Source organism: Gallinula chloropus (genome assembly GCF_964237585.1).
Source record: "Gallinula chloropus genome assembly, chromosome: Z".
Classification (NCBI taxonomy): Eukaryota; Metazoa; Chordata; class Aves; order Gruiformes; family Rallidae; genus Gallinula; species Gallinula chloropus.
Window position 1 is genome coordinate 7,295,405 of NC_140089.1, and position 16,843 is coordinate 7,312,247.

General features: G+C 40.0%; 1 protein-coding gene across 1 annotated transcript in view; it reads right to left on the reverse strand.

The window, feature by feature from the left end:
- The window catches only part of VCAN (versican), a gene marked incomplete at both ends in the record, with an annotated part of 107,665 nt that overhangs the window by 5,204 nt on the left and 85,618 nt on the right, over positions 1–16,843 (reverse strand). The window contains 2 exons of the mRNA XM_084278768.1: positions 12,167–12,249; positions 13,034–13,192. Coding sequence (XP_084134894.1) covers positions 12,167–12,249; positions 13,034–13,192 — 242 coding nt within the window. The remainder of the gene's footprint in view (positions 1–12,166; positions 12,250–13,033; positions 13,193–16,843) is intronic.

The following is a 16,843-nucleotide window of genomic DNA, read 5'->3' on the forward strand; positions in this document are numbered from 1 at the left end:
AAGTTCTTAAGCCAAGGCAAGCCAATCACTTTCAAGAATACACCCAGACATGCAAACACACATAAAGGTTAAACAGCCAGGTTAGTGGTAGAAACGTTTGATCAGTAACCCCCTGACAGAAAATTGAAGGCCTTCAACAAGCCTTACAGCTGTTTCTTGTGGAAATGATACTGGAGAGCTGTTTGCTTCCATCGGGATTGGAGTGTGGGAATGAAGGATATTTAGTGGCCGTTGGGGGTGTGTGAGCTGAAGGTGCTCAGCAGCTTGCCAGCTCCCTCCCTGAGCCCACAGACTCCATATGCTTTTACTCGCCTGGTCATAATGACTCCAAACTTTGTGTTTGCTTTGCTGGCAGGGCTGCAGCGTAACGGCAAATGATTATATCTCGGCCCTGTGGTTTATTCAAGAATGTCTGATATCCTTCAGCATGACTTGCTGTTACCTCACATCTGATATCGTCATTGCACGGATTTATTTTGGCTGAATAACTCTGATTTTGCTTGGGTTTAGTGCCAGAATTGCTTAGCAGAGGAAGTTCCAGACTGCTGAACTGCTTTCTTAGGTCTCCACCCAGCTCTTCTGTAGCTTTTCAATTCCTTATTTAGCCACTGATAATGGGATAATGATACAAAAAGATTCACACAGTTTGAGTGGAATAAGTTGCTAGACAAATAAACTAATATTTCCTCTTATGGATGACATTTTTGCACGACCATGAGCATGATGCTGGTTTTCACTTCAACTAGTGTGAACCAAGGGTGACTATGCTGTCTGCAGTAAGGCTACATCAGCAAAAAATTACAGGGAAAGAACCAAATCCCTAAGTCACACAGTGACTAGTGCTGTTTGTTTTCAAAGGTATTTCTTACAGACTCTCATACCAAGTGTGCTAAGAGTAAAATCTCTGCTACGCTTGCAATAAGCACAGCAAGTACCTAAGATACTCAGGCCATAATTATTCTCTTGGGAAGCACTGCTCAAAATATCCTGAATAAGATGCTCTTTTTCAAGTGGCTATGTCATTTAAGACCCTTGTGCTTCAATGCATGGCTGTCTTTTAGAAAAGTATATTGCACAAAACGAATAAAAATAAAATTAACTTCATTCCTTGGCAGCCTGTACCATTCGGGTTTGTTTGGTTTTTAAGATCACGTCCAAAAAAGATTAGCCATATTCACAGACAAAGCCAGAAACTGCTGGCGTCGCTCCAGCCACCCTGCTGCTAGGTTATATCTTCATGTAAACCCTAAGTGTCTCAGCAGACAACGAAGGAGCAGTGAGTTTGAACTGGTAAAGTTCAAGACATCCTTTGGCCAACAACCCAGCTTCAATCGACACCTTTAGCAATACTCATGGCTGTATCCACCATCAGATATGACTCGTGCTTCTGAAAACCTAAGGAGGTTCAAATGCTAAGTTAATACGTGGAGGAAAAGCTGCTACGACCCTTTCTGTCCTCAGCTGAAATATTCACACTGGGTGATCGCACGGAAGGACCTGAAAATTACTTTACCCTGTTTTTAAGCAGCATTATCATAACACACATGAAGCTTTTCCCTGGATTAAAATGCAAAGCTTTCCAGGCTGTAAATATTAGGACATATAATCTTAATTATGTTCATGACTCAAGATGTGCTGCAAAGGAGGTTTGGGCCACTCTTCTCACCCAGTTATCAAGTGTGCTTTGCTGAGATGCTTGTGGACAGGTAAACTCAAAGCAATGCAGGGGAGCGAAGGCTGGAAGAACACAACTCAGGCACCGCACCAGCCAGTCTGCAAAGATCTCTGCATTCATGATGGGATTTCTTATCAAAAAAGTGAAGGTCCTGTGTAATCGGGTAACTGCAAGACCTAGTCTTGAGGACAGGACTTTGATCCCTGTGCATTCATTTGGTCCTTCGAGAGGCACACCACTGTGCTGTGTGGCCATCATTTCAGGCTGAAAACTGGAGCTCCTGTTCTTTATGACTTTAATTATAATGTAATAATTAATTAATCTTTCTTGTACACTTTTTTTCTCTTCCATTTTTTGGATTTGGTTTTGTTTTTGAAACCAAAACCCATGCTGACACGTTGGATTTACTTGTTCTAGCTTTCTCTGATAAAGAGAACTGAAATTTTCCCTGCAGAAGGGTGTGGATGGTCCACAATTAGAGCTGCAGCTGAAATGGGGTTCGATTCTCCAGGCTTCGTACATGGCGTTAGACAATGCACTTGGCTGGCTGACTCCCAGTCAGTAAAACAGACAGTGCATTCTCTCACCTCTCAGGAGGAGCTTGCACATGATGGCTACAAGAGCCCACGAAGACGTTTCATTAAGTTCTATAATTTTGGGGAGGATTTCCTTATATGGCATTGACTTAACTCATGGCCACAATATGCCAGTTGGGTGACTTCTCACACAATTAAACCCAAGAAAGCCAGGATTATGGCAAGAGCTATGATATTAGCTAGTCACTACTTTTTCTTATTTGGATGGCTGCTAATTAAACTGAATGAGTGTAGCCTTCCCATCATGAGCAAGATCCTACCTTGTAGGAGATTTGTTATTTAAATTTTCAGATAACCAGCCTTATTTGAGGGACTCATTTCCTTATTAATGAGTAACCCACTCGTCTCTTCCAGATGTTTGCACTGCCAAGGTGATTCTACAAGCAAGCACTATCTCAGCTTTGTAACACTCCTGTTTGGAAGTTTTAGCCCTTCCTTTATCTCCAAAAGGCACACAGAGAGGCCGAGATCAATCGCTTGGATTTTGCATTCCAAAATAGTCCACAAGCACTGTGTTTAATGAAGCACAACAAAATAAACTACTGATGCAAACAAAACTTTTACAGCTTGACCTTCTTATTGTGTAAAGGCCAATAATCTTTTGTACATAGCTAAAGCTAGGAAATCATTTACTTGAAACACATCTATTTAGATTTAGAGGGGTAATGCTTTTCCTTCTGGGAAAAGGAAGTGTGTTTTCAGTGTGTTTAAATAAGCTTAAGGTACAAATATGTCTTGGCACTTTTTGGCACGTGTAGTTTTCCAATGTGATTTTTATTTTCTTTCATTCTGGCTGCTTCCCTATCTGATAGCTTCTTAATGCAAGACTAATGAGGCAAATAAAAACCAAACCAAAACAAACCAAAACAAAAAACCACCCAAGGAAAGATGTAGGGATGGACTGGCTGACTGCATACTCTCTGTACCATTGCATCTTAAAGTGAAGCAACATTTTCTGCCTGGTATTTATCACTAAATAAGCCGAAAAGCTTACTGACTGCACTTATTGCACCACTGCAAAGCCTACTGGCTATTGTCCTTTGTTCCCCTGTAAATCTGCTAAGAATAGGAATACACTTTTTTTTACAATAGCAGACAAATTCTTAGGAATCTTTATCAGGAAAGCCCCTGAGCAAGTCCCTCGCTGTGGGGGTTCTGGTATAATTGGTTAGCTTAACTAAAAATTGCAACTCACTTTCAGTAAGTCCTGGCAATGACACCATTTTATGGATTGGCTGAACTAGGACGAGATCAGCACAAGGTTACAGCAAGTGTATGGATCAGTTCAGAAAGCCCTCGTTTTGTGGCTCACGCTGCTATACAGTCCCGATTCTGTTACACGAGACACTCATGGGAAGTTTGAAAGGGATTGCATTTTCTTTCAATGGGGGGGGGGGGGGAGGGGGAGGGAGGAAACCCCAAACGAAATACTGTGAAGATTTGGCAACATCTGAAATACTTCCATTAAGCTCACCTAGTATTTAAATGCATTGGTACATTGGGAAAAAAAAAAAAAAAAAGAAAGAAACTACCTTTTATAGGATAGTCTCTGTTTCACTTAACTTCACCCAGGTCCTGCACAGGATTTTTCTGTTTAATTTTATGAATGGGAGCAGTCTGACAGAACTCACCAAGAGCATTCACATGATTAAAACTCCCATTCAATGAGTGCTTAAGCGTGTACCTTGCTCTAAAGACGTAGGTGGTGGCCTAAACTAGATCACAGGCAGAATTCAAACCCACGTTAAAACAGCTTGGTGAAGGAGGGACACAGAGAAGTGTGTTGGTAAACCACTGCTGGGAAAAATTCAGTCAATTTGAAGACAACTGCTAGATTGTCTTATACTTATCTACAAGTACTTATCTACAAGTACACGAAAAAATCACATCATCATACTGGTATTTTTTAGACTATAGTTGAATGGCTTCCCTCATGCCCTTAATCTGAGCCTTATTTCCATGGGATTTGGGAAACTGGCAGGATTTGCATCAGGCAAGCACCCAACACTCCCCTTTACAGAGACACACTGTGAGCAAGACAAACTCCCAGAAGGAGCTTTGCTAAGGACCTCTGCAGAGATTTCACTTGAAAGGGTTTTTTGGTAACAGAGAGCAGTGGGATGTATTGAAAAACTCTTTGATTTCCCATGCACTAGCTTGCAAAAAAGAAAAAAGGGGGACTCTGAATAACATACACTCATGTATATCCATGAATATCCACAAGCACTGGTTGCAGATTTAATACACAGTAGGATCTATGAAAAAAAAAAGTAAATAATTTGGGAAAAATATCTAAGGAATACAAAACAAAGAAGTTAAAAAAGAGCTAGTTGATGAAGCTGAAAGATGAAAGCCTCATCAATCATATCTTTTGGAGGAGCTGGTCATGTGGTGAGGCAGATGACTAACTCTTCTTGACGTTTTTTTTAAGACAATGCCATAGTACTCCGGCCACTGGGTATGGCAAGGAGCTCCCACTAGATGGCAATGTCTACTCGCTACTGAGGCCAGATGCTTCCCGAGTAGTTCCAAAATAATAATTACTCAGAAGAGACACCTTTTTTCTTAACTCTTCAAAAGCTAATTGAAGCCAGTGGACACAACTCCATTCATTGGCTTTTATCTGCTCTGCACCCACTCTTCTTAGAGTGCTAGCTTCCATCCCAGCTCACACACTGTACAGTCCAATTTTGTGGGCATACCGTGTGCATGCTGAGCTTTCAGGAGGAGTCTCCTTAGTATAGAGAATAAAAATGACCGGCAAAGAGCTGGTGAAATTCTCTTACTAATGGCCAGGTGTGTTACTCTGGAAGAAAGGTATGGTGTTAGAAGTTGGTTGGTGTAACACATGGTTCTTTGGGAGCCACACTAGCATAACAACGTATTATCAACGTGACGCAGACTGCACGGGGTATGCGACTTACTCCTTTTGTGTGCAACTACCAGGAGAGCCACTGAAAAAAAAGAAAGGAAAATCCTGCACTTTTTCATTTATGTCAACAATTATTGCAGGTTTGAAGCTGTCCAAGTGTTTTAGCCCAGAGCCAACCATAACGAGGCTCTGAAGTAACTGCTGACCCCCCTAGTAAAAATGAGACAAAAACCCGCTTTGTCCAAGAGGCCCTCCTTGCTGCCTACAACACACTGAACTAAAAATATACCTGTCATTAATAACGTTATATAGTTCTCCTCCATTTAAATGCAGGTCAAATGAGCATCTTAAAAAGAGGCTGTAATGACTGACTGCTACGCAAAACCAAAACATTTGGTAGATTTAAAATCTCCTTCTCCAAGGATCCTGTGGGACATGGGCACAATGAGCTTTTTGTTTGTAGCTGACTACAGTACTTTTTAGTTTGTTTGCTTTATTTAACGCTCAGAGGCAGGCTCCTTCCCTACAATACTCTGTGCCTTTTGAAGGTTTTTTGTGTTCAATAAAGTTACTCTTTCTGAGAGGGGTGCAGTTACACATTTGCTCAAGTTAAAGCATTCTGATTCACTGACCAATAAAGGAAGGAAAAGAGAGGGCTTTGTTTTTGCCAGAATTAGATTTCTGGTTTGTTTTGTGGTTTTGTTGTTTTTTGGTTTTTGTTTTTTTTTTTAAATGTAGCTACCTAACACTGACAACCTGAGGTCCAGCATTGCAAAACACAAAGCATGAATGCTCCAATGCTGAAGGGAAGAAAAAGTAATGCAGAGTCTCTGGACAGTTTTAAAAGTGGCAATATGCCCCATTACTTTCCTAGCTGGCAGCATTCTCCAAGTGACAGACAATCTGGCCACAGACACTAGCCAGCTCCTTATTACAGCACTAATCTTATGTAATGGAAGTGAGCTCACCACCCTACAAAGCACTAATTATCAACAGCATTTTCCAAAGGATATGAATAACTCCCCTTGTGAGATGGAGGCCCAAGGCACAACCCCAAGTAGCTATATGCGCTTAATCCATAACATGAATAGCTCCAAAGGGTTCCTTTACCACTGTGCCTGCTCACAAGGGTCCTTAACAGTGAAACTCCAGCAATCCAAATACAATGGAGAAGCTGCCAAAAGCAACACCAGATTTTTTTCTATTTGGATGGGTGTGCTTTACAGCTGTAAAAGTTACTATTCACAGAACTAAGTGAATTATTTAAATTCAATTTCCCTCAGATATTTTCAAATGTCACACTGTGTTCACTCTTTCTTTGATCAAGCCAATTATTAAATGTCTCCACTGATAATGTAAGTTTTCTTTATTTTCGTAGTTCACATTACATCAAATTTAAACTATACAAAGACCCAGGTAGGCACAGACAAATTTCTCTTTGCACATTGCTATGTGAGAATTCACACTTAGATTTCTTCTCTTGTATCACTGTGATTTACCCAAATGCATTTAGGGCTTTTTATGATAATTGTGGGATGAAGATTGTCCATGATTCATCCTTAGAAAGTCATTCACTACCACAGAAATGCTGGGAGAAAAGTTTGCAGAAAAGTGCAAGGATAAGTTTGATTTTGTAACTTTTAAAATGTAAACTAAGTCTTACGTATATTCTTTTTCATTCCTGTGTAGAATGTAAATCAGAAGAAAACTAATGCTTTCCCACACCAAATGCCAACAGAACAGCCCGGTAACTACACTGCAATAGAAGAAAAGCAGAGCTAACAAAACAAGCTCTTTTAATTTCTTCTGCCTCTCACATCTGTCAGTGTAATCATAGAATCACAGAATGCTTTGGGTTGAAAAGCACCTCCAAGTCCATCTAGTTCCAACCCCCCTGCCATGGGCAGGGACACCCTTCACTGGATCAGGTTGCCCAAAGCGCCATCCAGCACGGTTTTGAACCCTGCCAGGGATGTGGCTTCCACAGCCTCACAGAGTAAAGAATTTCTTCCTAACATCTAAACTAAACCCACCTTCTTTCAGCTTGAAGCCATTGCCCCTTGTCCTGTCACTGCACTCCCTGGTGAACAGTCCCTCTCCCACTTTCCTGTAGGACCCCTCTAAGTATCAGTAGGCCGCAATTAGGTCTCCCTGGAGCCTTCTCTTCTCCAGGCTGAACATGACCAACTCTCACAGACTGTCTTAGTAGGAAAGGTGCTCCAGCCCCCTGACCATCTTTGTGGCCTCCTCTGGACTCACTCCAACAGCTCCATATCTTTTCTGTACTGAGGACCCCAGAGCTGGACACAGTGCTCCAGGTGGGGTCTCATGAGAGCAGACCTGCTGGCCACACTGGTTTTGATGCAGCCCAGGACAAGGTTGGCAAACCAGATCTGAAATGTCTTGAGCTAAAATTGGCTTGATTCTCAGGAAGAGACGAATAATGAAGCTCTAAAAATCTTGGGGAGGTGTGAGTTCTCTGAACACACTTTAGTACCTGCCCTACCTACCTTCACCTTTGAGACAAGTTATCTGAAGTAAGGGACAAGGCAAATACACCAAAGTTTGCAGCTTATGAATTCCCTTCCTACTGAACCATGCAATGTCAGATGTTGCTGGTATTCCAAGCCCATGCTTGGGGCAGTGACCCCTAATTGCCAGCTCTCACTGAACCTGAAGCACAAGTGAGGACCTAGGTTTCTTGAAGGAGGATTCTCTTTTAATGCTGTACTAAGGGATCTGCAACCAACTCTTTCCCCTTGGTATAAAAATTGAATGGTTGCCGCTGCCAAAGTGTTGTTCATGTGGCCTATCAGCCCCAGAACCTGAACCCACCTCTTCCAACCACCAGAAACACTGAAAAATTCTTTCTTTCAAAGAAAGAAAAATGAAAAGGAAGGCAGAGAGGGAGCAGGAACACACTGTAGATGAGAAAAAGATTGCTTCCTGCCATATGGATACAGTACAGCAAATCAGAGCAAATTAGATTCATATGGGTGGCCAGCAATGGATTCTACAGTTTAGTATACTTACAGCATATTTTGTTCTGCATATCCTGCAAGGTAGCCTAAGCTTAGGTAAAAAAACTCCTTTGAAGATGTGATCTGACCTTAGCCAAGAGGCTTCCAATTTTTTTCAAAGAAAAGACAAATAAAAGCAAATTGGACTGGGCAATAATGGTATAATGGAACAACAGGTACCTGGAAACCAATTTGTTTATGGAAAAGTAGTACCTGGGCTGACAGTTAACCTACAGGGCATGGGAGGTATCACCTAGATGTTTTATTCATGTTATTTTGCACTTTTCAGGCCTGATCTTTGTCTGGGAGAGAGTGAGTACAGCATGATGAAATGGTTTCTTTCACCCAGATATGGTGAGACTTTATCTACAGTACCCAATCCACTGCAGCAGATGATGATAGCCTGCCTGAAAAGCAGGAAACTGCTGAGCAGTTTAAAATTAGAAAACAGTTTATAATTAAGAAATAAACCTGCCGAAATCCTGTAAAAGCACACAACTATCTGTCAGACACTTCAGAGAGGTGGATCAAAAAGCCTCCTTGAGTTCTGTTTCCAGGAACTGAAATTACAATGCTATGATTTAGGAGTGTGGCCATTTCTATTTTGTTAGGATAATTGTCCTTGTCTAAAATGTTTTTGCTATTGAAAACAGACTCAAAATAGATATGGACATATGTCATGTCAAACAAAATTTTAAAAATAATATTCCTTTTTTTTCCTTACAGAATCTGATTGTATTTGCTCCGTTATCAGAGTATAAAAGATCACTCTTCATTTACTTCAAGACTCACTGGCATTATTTTTGGATATTAAACATAATTCAAGTTGATACATAAAAAATATGCACAGGAATAGAGGGGCTTTTTTGACTGCTGCTGGTTTTGATCAATTGCTAACAATTTCTAGAAGGTTATAAAAAAGAATGAGCCAATGGGAGAGAGATAGCACAAGATTTATCTGCCAGGGCTGCATACGAGTATGAAGTCCATAAAAAAATAGCTAAGGTAAGCAGGTGTATTCAATAGTTCACTGAGTTAGAAACAATGTGCAGTGCACTTGGAATTATGTTCCTTGTTTTCTGTAAGGAACTCATCCATGTGCTTTGTCCAGCTCTCATATTTCATGGTGGTTGGCACCTAGCTTAAAAATCTGGAAGAAAACAAAAATAGGAAAAAACACAACTTGGCACAAGCTGAAAATGGCAAAAATATGTCTGATTCCCTTCCATTGAACTCATTGGTTAAAATGCCTTTTAGGTGCAAAGAAAAAAATTATATTTGATCCCTTTTTTAGAAATTTATGTTAAAATACACGCTAACACCTGGCAAAAGTGTTCCTTTCAACATACTGAACGCTTAACTTGTGGGTCCTCCTTACTGCCATGGAAAATGAGCACCAAAGTTATCCAAACCTTGTTCCATAATCTCCAATAGTAGACCCTTTGTATTACTGATTCCCAGTTCTCTGGGGGCTTTTTGGTTCAGAAAGAAAACTCATGCAAAAGAAAGAAAAAAAACTCCAAAACCCAACCAAATCCTATAAACAAGATTAAACTGAGCTGTTACTGACAGAAAATTCAAACAAGTTGTCAAGAAAAGATGAACATATGTCACTTGTAGATGCACAGTTTAAGAGCTGGAGTGACTTTTCTGATAGTATCTCCAAGAGGAATCCTCAGTACACTTGGCAAGCTTTTCTTTAAGTCAGAAGTGTTGAACAGAATTCTAGATAGATAATATCATTTTGGAGAAAGTATGGAGCTGGGCAACAAGGTTAGAAACAGCTGAATTACAGATGCATTCTGACATGTAAAACACAAGAAAGCTGTTCAGATTTTGGCTGCAAGCAAGAGGTGCCTTTAATTTCAGAAAGTCAAGTCAGAACCTGAGTGTTGATGTAATAATGCTGATATTTATGATCAAAAATTATATCAATGCATTTTATGCTATCATGACTCCTGTTCACCTGCAATACATAAATGATGTTATTTTTGACCTACAGAGTATTCAAATTCATTGGAATTTTAAGATATCATCATGAAAGTACGTTTAATGCATATATTCTGTAATGTTATTGTTCCTATTAATTACTAGAGAGTAATAAATCATTGTTGCCAGAAGAGTGGTTAGAAAGTAGGAAAAGCAACTTTAAAAACTGGAGAAAAGGAGCAAATGAGGAAGCTGGTCAGAACCATGGTATCCAGAAACCATATGGAATAAGTTACAGGGAAAGCTATTGAAGTAATGAACATAAATGATTTCAAGAGACACCTAAATTGTTTCCGAAGGAAGAGGCAGAGGGAAGCTGTTACAGAGAAAAGAAAAATATGGTGGAAAAAAGATCAATCAAAACAGAAATCTGTTGGACAGATGGCCTTATTCTGTTCCTAGTATACCATAATTTCTTAAAATTGGAAAGTAAAAATGTAATACTACAAATGCCCAGTAGCCCAAATTAAAATATAGAATCTCAGCTGTAACTTTAGTTTCCTTGAATTCATCATTCAGTGACATACCAAATTTATATGAATACATGAACATGTATCTTGTTTTATGCTTCCCAGTGTAAGGTAGCTTGACCCTTCAGGCACTACATTTATGCCCAAATTTATCTCACCTAACTTGCAATGTAGCATCCTTGGCCAACCACTGCAGACAGCCCTGACCATCCTTGAGCTCCAGCTAAACCTAAACCACCCCCAGAGATTGTCTGTTACTGTCAATGAGGTGTAGGAAGCCACACCAGGATACAGAATGAACTCATCCAGAATGAATCAAGTTCAAGGCCATGGCCCATCTTGTGTTCTCAATAATATGTGAGGATATGTGAGAGAAAACAATGAGATGAAACTCTTCTACTTACATCCTGCAAGACTTTGTGGCTCCAAGCAGAAATGGGTGCCTTTGTACCACCACAGATGCACTGAGCACTCAGGCAACCAAAAGTTTTGTCACCTTTTTCTTCCACACTGTGCTGTTGCCTGCCACACATAGTAATTTCCCCAAGAAATGGCTTATTTACAAGTCATTTTAGAAGACTTTAAACCTCTGGTTATCTACATGAAATAGTAACAAATGAAGCCTGCTTTGCTCCAGGTGTCTTTCTACATAAGTTGTGGCCACATGGTATGCAGTAATCATCATTACGTGCATGTGTGAGCACGTGCATATGTGTGTCCAGATGCTCTCTGCTTTAAGAAGAATTCACAACTGGAAAGTAAAATAATCAGCATAACCAGTTTGATTTTTTGTTAATGTAATGTTCTTCAGTGGGTGCTGAACAGCAATAAATCACCTGTTTCTTCTAAAAAAAAGAGACTGTTTTGAATTGGAAAGAGCTCAATCATTTCCTGTATCCATCAGATCTTTGATTTAGGATAGTAGAAGGGGGCTAAAGAGTGTTCTCATCTCCTTCTGCTGATTTTCATTCTTGTTTTAAGGCTATAAGAAGTATCAGCAGCATCTTAAAATTTTATGGACAGATTATTAGTTACCGGCCTCCTCAACCACCTGAGGATGGCATCTTCTCCAGCCTAACTGTAGAGCTGCCATACAGACTGGAAGAATCTCCAATAATACTTGAGAGGCTCCTTTGTACACCCTCACGGACCCAGTGAATCCAAAGAGCTTGCATGTCACAGCCTTGTCCCAAAAATGCATTCTGCTCTACGTACAGAAGGGAGAACTGCCACATGTGTCCTTGTAAAAGACCAGAAAAGCACAAAACAGATCTAGCAGAGACCCTTAAATTACAGTCTCAGAATTTTTAAGCTTCTCTGCTGGTAAGCTTTGAAAGCTCCCACATACACAGCTGTAAGAACTAAGATTTCAGAACTATACCACAAAATAGTAGTTATCCTGAAATAAGAGTTTGCTGACTGTTTGCTTGGGTGAGTATTTTCTGTCTGCATTTTTTCATGTAGCTTCCCTCATTGCTGGTCAGAATTTGATAAGCCACCACAGAAAGAAATGAACGGGTGATTTCATTCCAAAGGCATCTTACCAGCGGGCTACCATCAGTCCAGCGGAAATCACGCTCAAACATCTTGTCATTGAGGCCAATCCACTGGTAGTCATGCCCAATACCTAAGGAACCAGAGGATATTTTTATTAATATGCCCATAAATGGAAGAGATTTCACCAACATAAACAGAAAGAATTTGCATGGGATGAATCAGACATCCTGTTCTTAAGACTGTTCTACTCATTATTCAAACAATTAACAGGCTGTTTTTCAGCTTTCCAATTCTAATTTGGGTTGTCTATAAAAATGCAGATTCTCATCTAACATTTTAAAATGATTTTGTCTCTCCCCTTCTGATGACATCTCCCAAAGAAAACAGATCAGTCTTCTACCTGATCACATATTAGGGGAAGAAAAACAAAATAAAAAAAAAGAAAGTAACAGAGATTAGATAACAAAAGCACATGTTTTAATCTGTATTTTTCAAGTTTTGGTTAGGCTGTGACCAGTGTTGCCTAGCTTGTGCAACACAACTTACAGGAACTTTATGCCTACCTAGTACAATATATGGTGGTGTGCTCATCGATTGCAGGAGCACAAAAATTAAGAAAAAATAAAAAGCCTCTGGAAAAAAATGCTTTGTTAATTTCCAAAGCCAAAACAATAGTTCCTGTTCTCTTTCTCAAAACCAAAGTGTTTTCTATGTAACACATAAAAAGTTCCCAGTGATAAGGAACTCCCATTGACTGCAAAAGTAAACGTGAAAGACCCAAAGCGTGCCTTTTAAGCATTCTAAAATTATGTTTTAAGATGGAGATGTAAAAGCTGAGTGATCAGGAGCTTGTTTCACTAGGAATGAACCCTTCGGTGCCCACTGTAGTTTAGAGGAATCCAAAGAGAACATACGGTTCACAAAGATCTGCTCCTCATGAGACAAGATGCTGGTCAAGTGTGCTCCCTGGAGACGGCATTCCCTTTCCGCCGTGTCCCATGTGCGCCGGTGGGCAAAGTACTTGTAACACTGTCCTTGGAACTTGTGCCAGCCATAATCACAGGTCTCTGTGTCTGTGCCAAAGAAATAAATTACATCTCTGTCAGTGGGTGTGAAACACAGTCATGTTATGTGCAAGTGGATGGATTTTCTGGTTGAAGAAGATACCCACCCATTAAGCAACACAAATGCAAACAACCAGTAGTTAGCCTTGAGACCTCATTGTATTTTCAGGTAGTTCTGTTTACCCTGTTTACTAGCTACAAGAATATTATTTTTGTGGGGAGTACAATTGCAAATGACAACTTTATGAGCTTCCACTAATCCAATTGTATAACACCTGGACAGGAGAACATCTTCAGTCCATAATTCTGGATGAATGAAATGCCTGGACGTTAGATCACAGTCAAGTCTATGGTTCATTTGAGTTTTCTGCGTCTGCATATGGGGATGGGAATTTTTACTTGCAAGGGCAAGCCCTTAAGTGACTGTTCTGAATTACCGTGGTTTGGGAGAAACTGATATCTAAAAATATTATAAAGGAAAGTGCTTCTGATTGTTCAGTCCACAGATAGAAAGCGGCGATATTATCTTTCTGAAATTACCCCTTCAAATCCCATCTTCCTTGACAAAGTCTAACTGGAACTTAGGACACCAGATTCTAAGGTCATAAAGCTGAAATACAAAGTAGTGAAATGCACTTTGTGCTTTTATGATGATAAGAACGTATAACAGAGAGAAGTGCACATCAGCCAGTATATCCTCTCATCTGAGGAGAAATAAACATGAGCCTTGGATCAGTAACACGCTGTGGTTGTGACGTCAATAATTTTGTCAAGGTTAGGGAGCTGAGAACAGCATTGATGGCAAGAAACAACAATATTCTGGTTCCAAGCTTGCTTCTGTACCAACACTGCCAGAATGAATCACAGACAAAAAAACAGTATCAAAAATTTACGGCATAATAAATATGATGCCTGAATGTGTCTAGATGTGCCTGAGAAGAGAAAGTTTTAGGAAGGAATGTGAGAAATAATAAGGAAAGAACATACTGGTTTGAGTTATGTCAGATAATAGGGCACCATGAAGGATGTTTCAGGATTACAGTTTGTTCCAACTACAGCTGCTTCCAGCTATCTAACTACTTGATAGTTCACCACGAAGGGCCTTGGCTACATAATACTGAACAACAGCAATGCAATGCTTGGCCTTGCTCACCTCACCCACCAAAACTGTCACTTCTCCAGTGTTATCAGTTCCCCCTCAGAAAACATGATTGAAAGGAACTGTGGCCTTTTCAGAGGTATAGCTATGTTCTGGATATGAAATTGGGTTTCTTATTTTCAGTAAATAAGAAATAGAGTCAATATATTCAATAGTCAATAAGACGCTGTGGCCAAAAGGGCTTTTTTTGCATTAGCACAGAAAAAGCCAAATATTACCGAATATGCCGAAACACTTTTTTTTGGGTTTAAGCAGTGATCACTGGAAAGTCAGCAATAGAACAATTTTTTAACAACACAAGGGTAGTTAATTTGTAGAAGGCAGAGACCATTCACAGCCTGAAGCACTAAAGTGCCCCTCTCTCCCACCCCAAATTTTTAAGTCTCACAGGATAAAAACTAGACTTGACATGTACCTGATGTATTTACAAGTGCAAACATATCACTTTGGAGGCTTACTAGAATTTCCCTGACAATTCCTGGCAATGCTAGTAACATAACAGACATTGTCTTAGGAGCCTGGTAGCGAAATCAGTTTCTAAATGTCATCAGTACAGACATAAATGTACCAAAGACATAATAGAGTTTGCACTGATTATCTTTCTTCTGTTCTCAACAAGTTAAGCTGTAGAAAACTGTTTGTGCCTTGAGTGTTCTCAGCTATGAAAAAGGAATGTAATCTATATTATCAACTTCAGGTTTTTTTATCTTTGTGTTCTGTATGAGGTGCAGGCTGATGATACAGCTTTAATCTCTGGCACCAAGTCCCTTTTAAAGTTTTGTCTGCCTTTTGCTTTCTAGAACATTTGTTTAACCACACGATGCTGACTAAGAGCGATTAGAAGATTTGTTGAAAGGCACATGGGAGGAGGCAAAGAGGCTTGAAAACACAAAAACTTGTAGACTGTGTTTAAATAATGAGGCATAATGGCCTGAACATGAATCGGAAATGACAAGATTTTTCTTCTTAAGACAGAGGATGCCACACAGTGACATACGTTCTCTTAGTTGAAATGCAGTGCACATATGTAACTTCTCTTTCCTACACAAAATGTCATGTTATTTTCCAAAAGGAAAAGGTTGAGTAACTTCTGTACCTGTTTGTAGCCCAAATCCACAGACAGGAAAAGACGGGGCTGGTGGCTATAAACTACACAGGACTTTCTCTCTGCCCAGTGAAGTTACGGCTGCCCCTGGATTCCTGGCAGTGTTCAAGGCCAGGTTGGATGGGACTTTGGGCAACCTGGGCTAGTGGACAGTGTTCCTGCCCATGGCAAGGGGGTGGGACTGGGCGACCTCTGAGGTCCCTTCCAACCCAAACCAGCCTGGGATTTTGTGATTTTTTAGGAGGGAAATGTGAGGATTTTTTGTTTGGTTTTGAGCAGAGAGGTTAGTGAGAAGAAGGGGAGTAAGGAAGGGGGAAAAGGAGAGCAAGGAGGCTAGAGGATGAAAACTGCAAACTAGGCAAGTAAAAACGTGGAGACTGTTTCATCTCTGCAGTGCTTTGTCCTGAGTGTGTGGATCTTACTACATTAACAAAGCTGAAAGGGTAAGGGCTCCATATGGGTAATAAGTTTTTAATGCCTTTACTGAACCAGTAAAGTCTAATTGCAGGTGGCTGTAAATTTTCTGACCCGATCACCTGCGAGCAGAGTAGCTACAAGCACTTACTGAATACAATACTTCATGTTCATTGTATATCCAGGGAGGTAATCACAGCTTTCCACAACGTTATTCCAGAACATGATGGAAAGACTGAAACACTGCCTGCCATATTTATGGTGTTTTAAAAGTTGTCTGACTACTCTTAAGATTTATGACAATTTACAGACTTTTTCAGTGATGTGTGCAAGAACTTACACAGTTTATGTTCTCTGTAACTGCAATTGTATATGTATAAAAACATCTCCAAACACTGCTTGTAAAAAAAGTAAGTTCTGTCTAGGTTTAATGCATAGATAGGTATGGCTTTTTCAACAGCTGCAATAAGCTGCTGACAATAGGTCCCTTGTCTTTAAAGAAATTCCATAATAGGCAGGCTTAAAGAAAACAAAGACTGAAACACAGGTACTAAACATAATGAGAGTCTCACTCAACTGTGAATTGTATCTTGAGTGTCTGCCTTAAGCTAAAGAACAAATGCCTGGGGCCCATTAGCCCACACATCTTGAGGAAAAATCATTTCTTTGGTAAATAGTCAGAATAATCCCTTCTCAACTGAAAGATATCAGTTAGAGACCATCTGTTTTCAGAAAGTATCTTTGCACTGAGCCCTTCTCAAATACTTCTATCCCAAGATAGCAAGCCCTGGGAACAAAGTGAATCGAATGAGAGTGGAGTAATCATGGGACATTTGAACAATGAAGTTGGGTTATAAAAATCCCCATTATTCCTGATATGATGATGTAGAAAAAAAAAAACCCAAAAAACACAGTTGTTTTGTTTTCAGAACCTGGAAGCTAGCAGCTGGTTGATTTGTCCCAAGGAGGCACATCCTGTAAG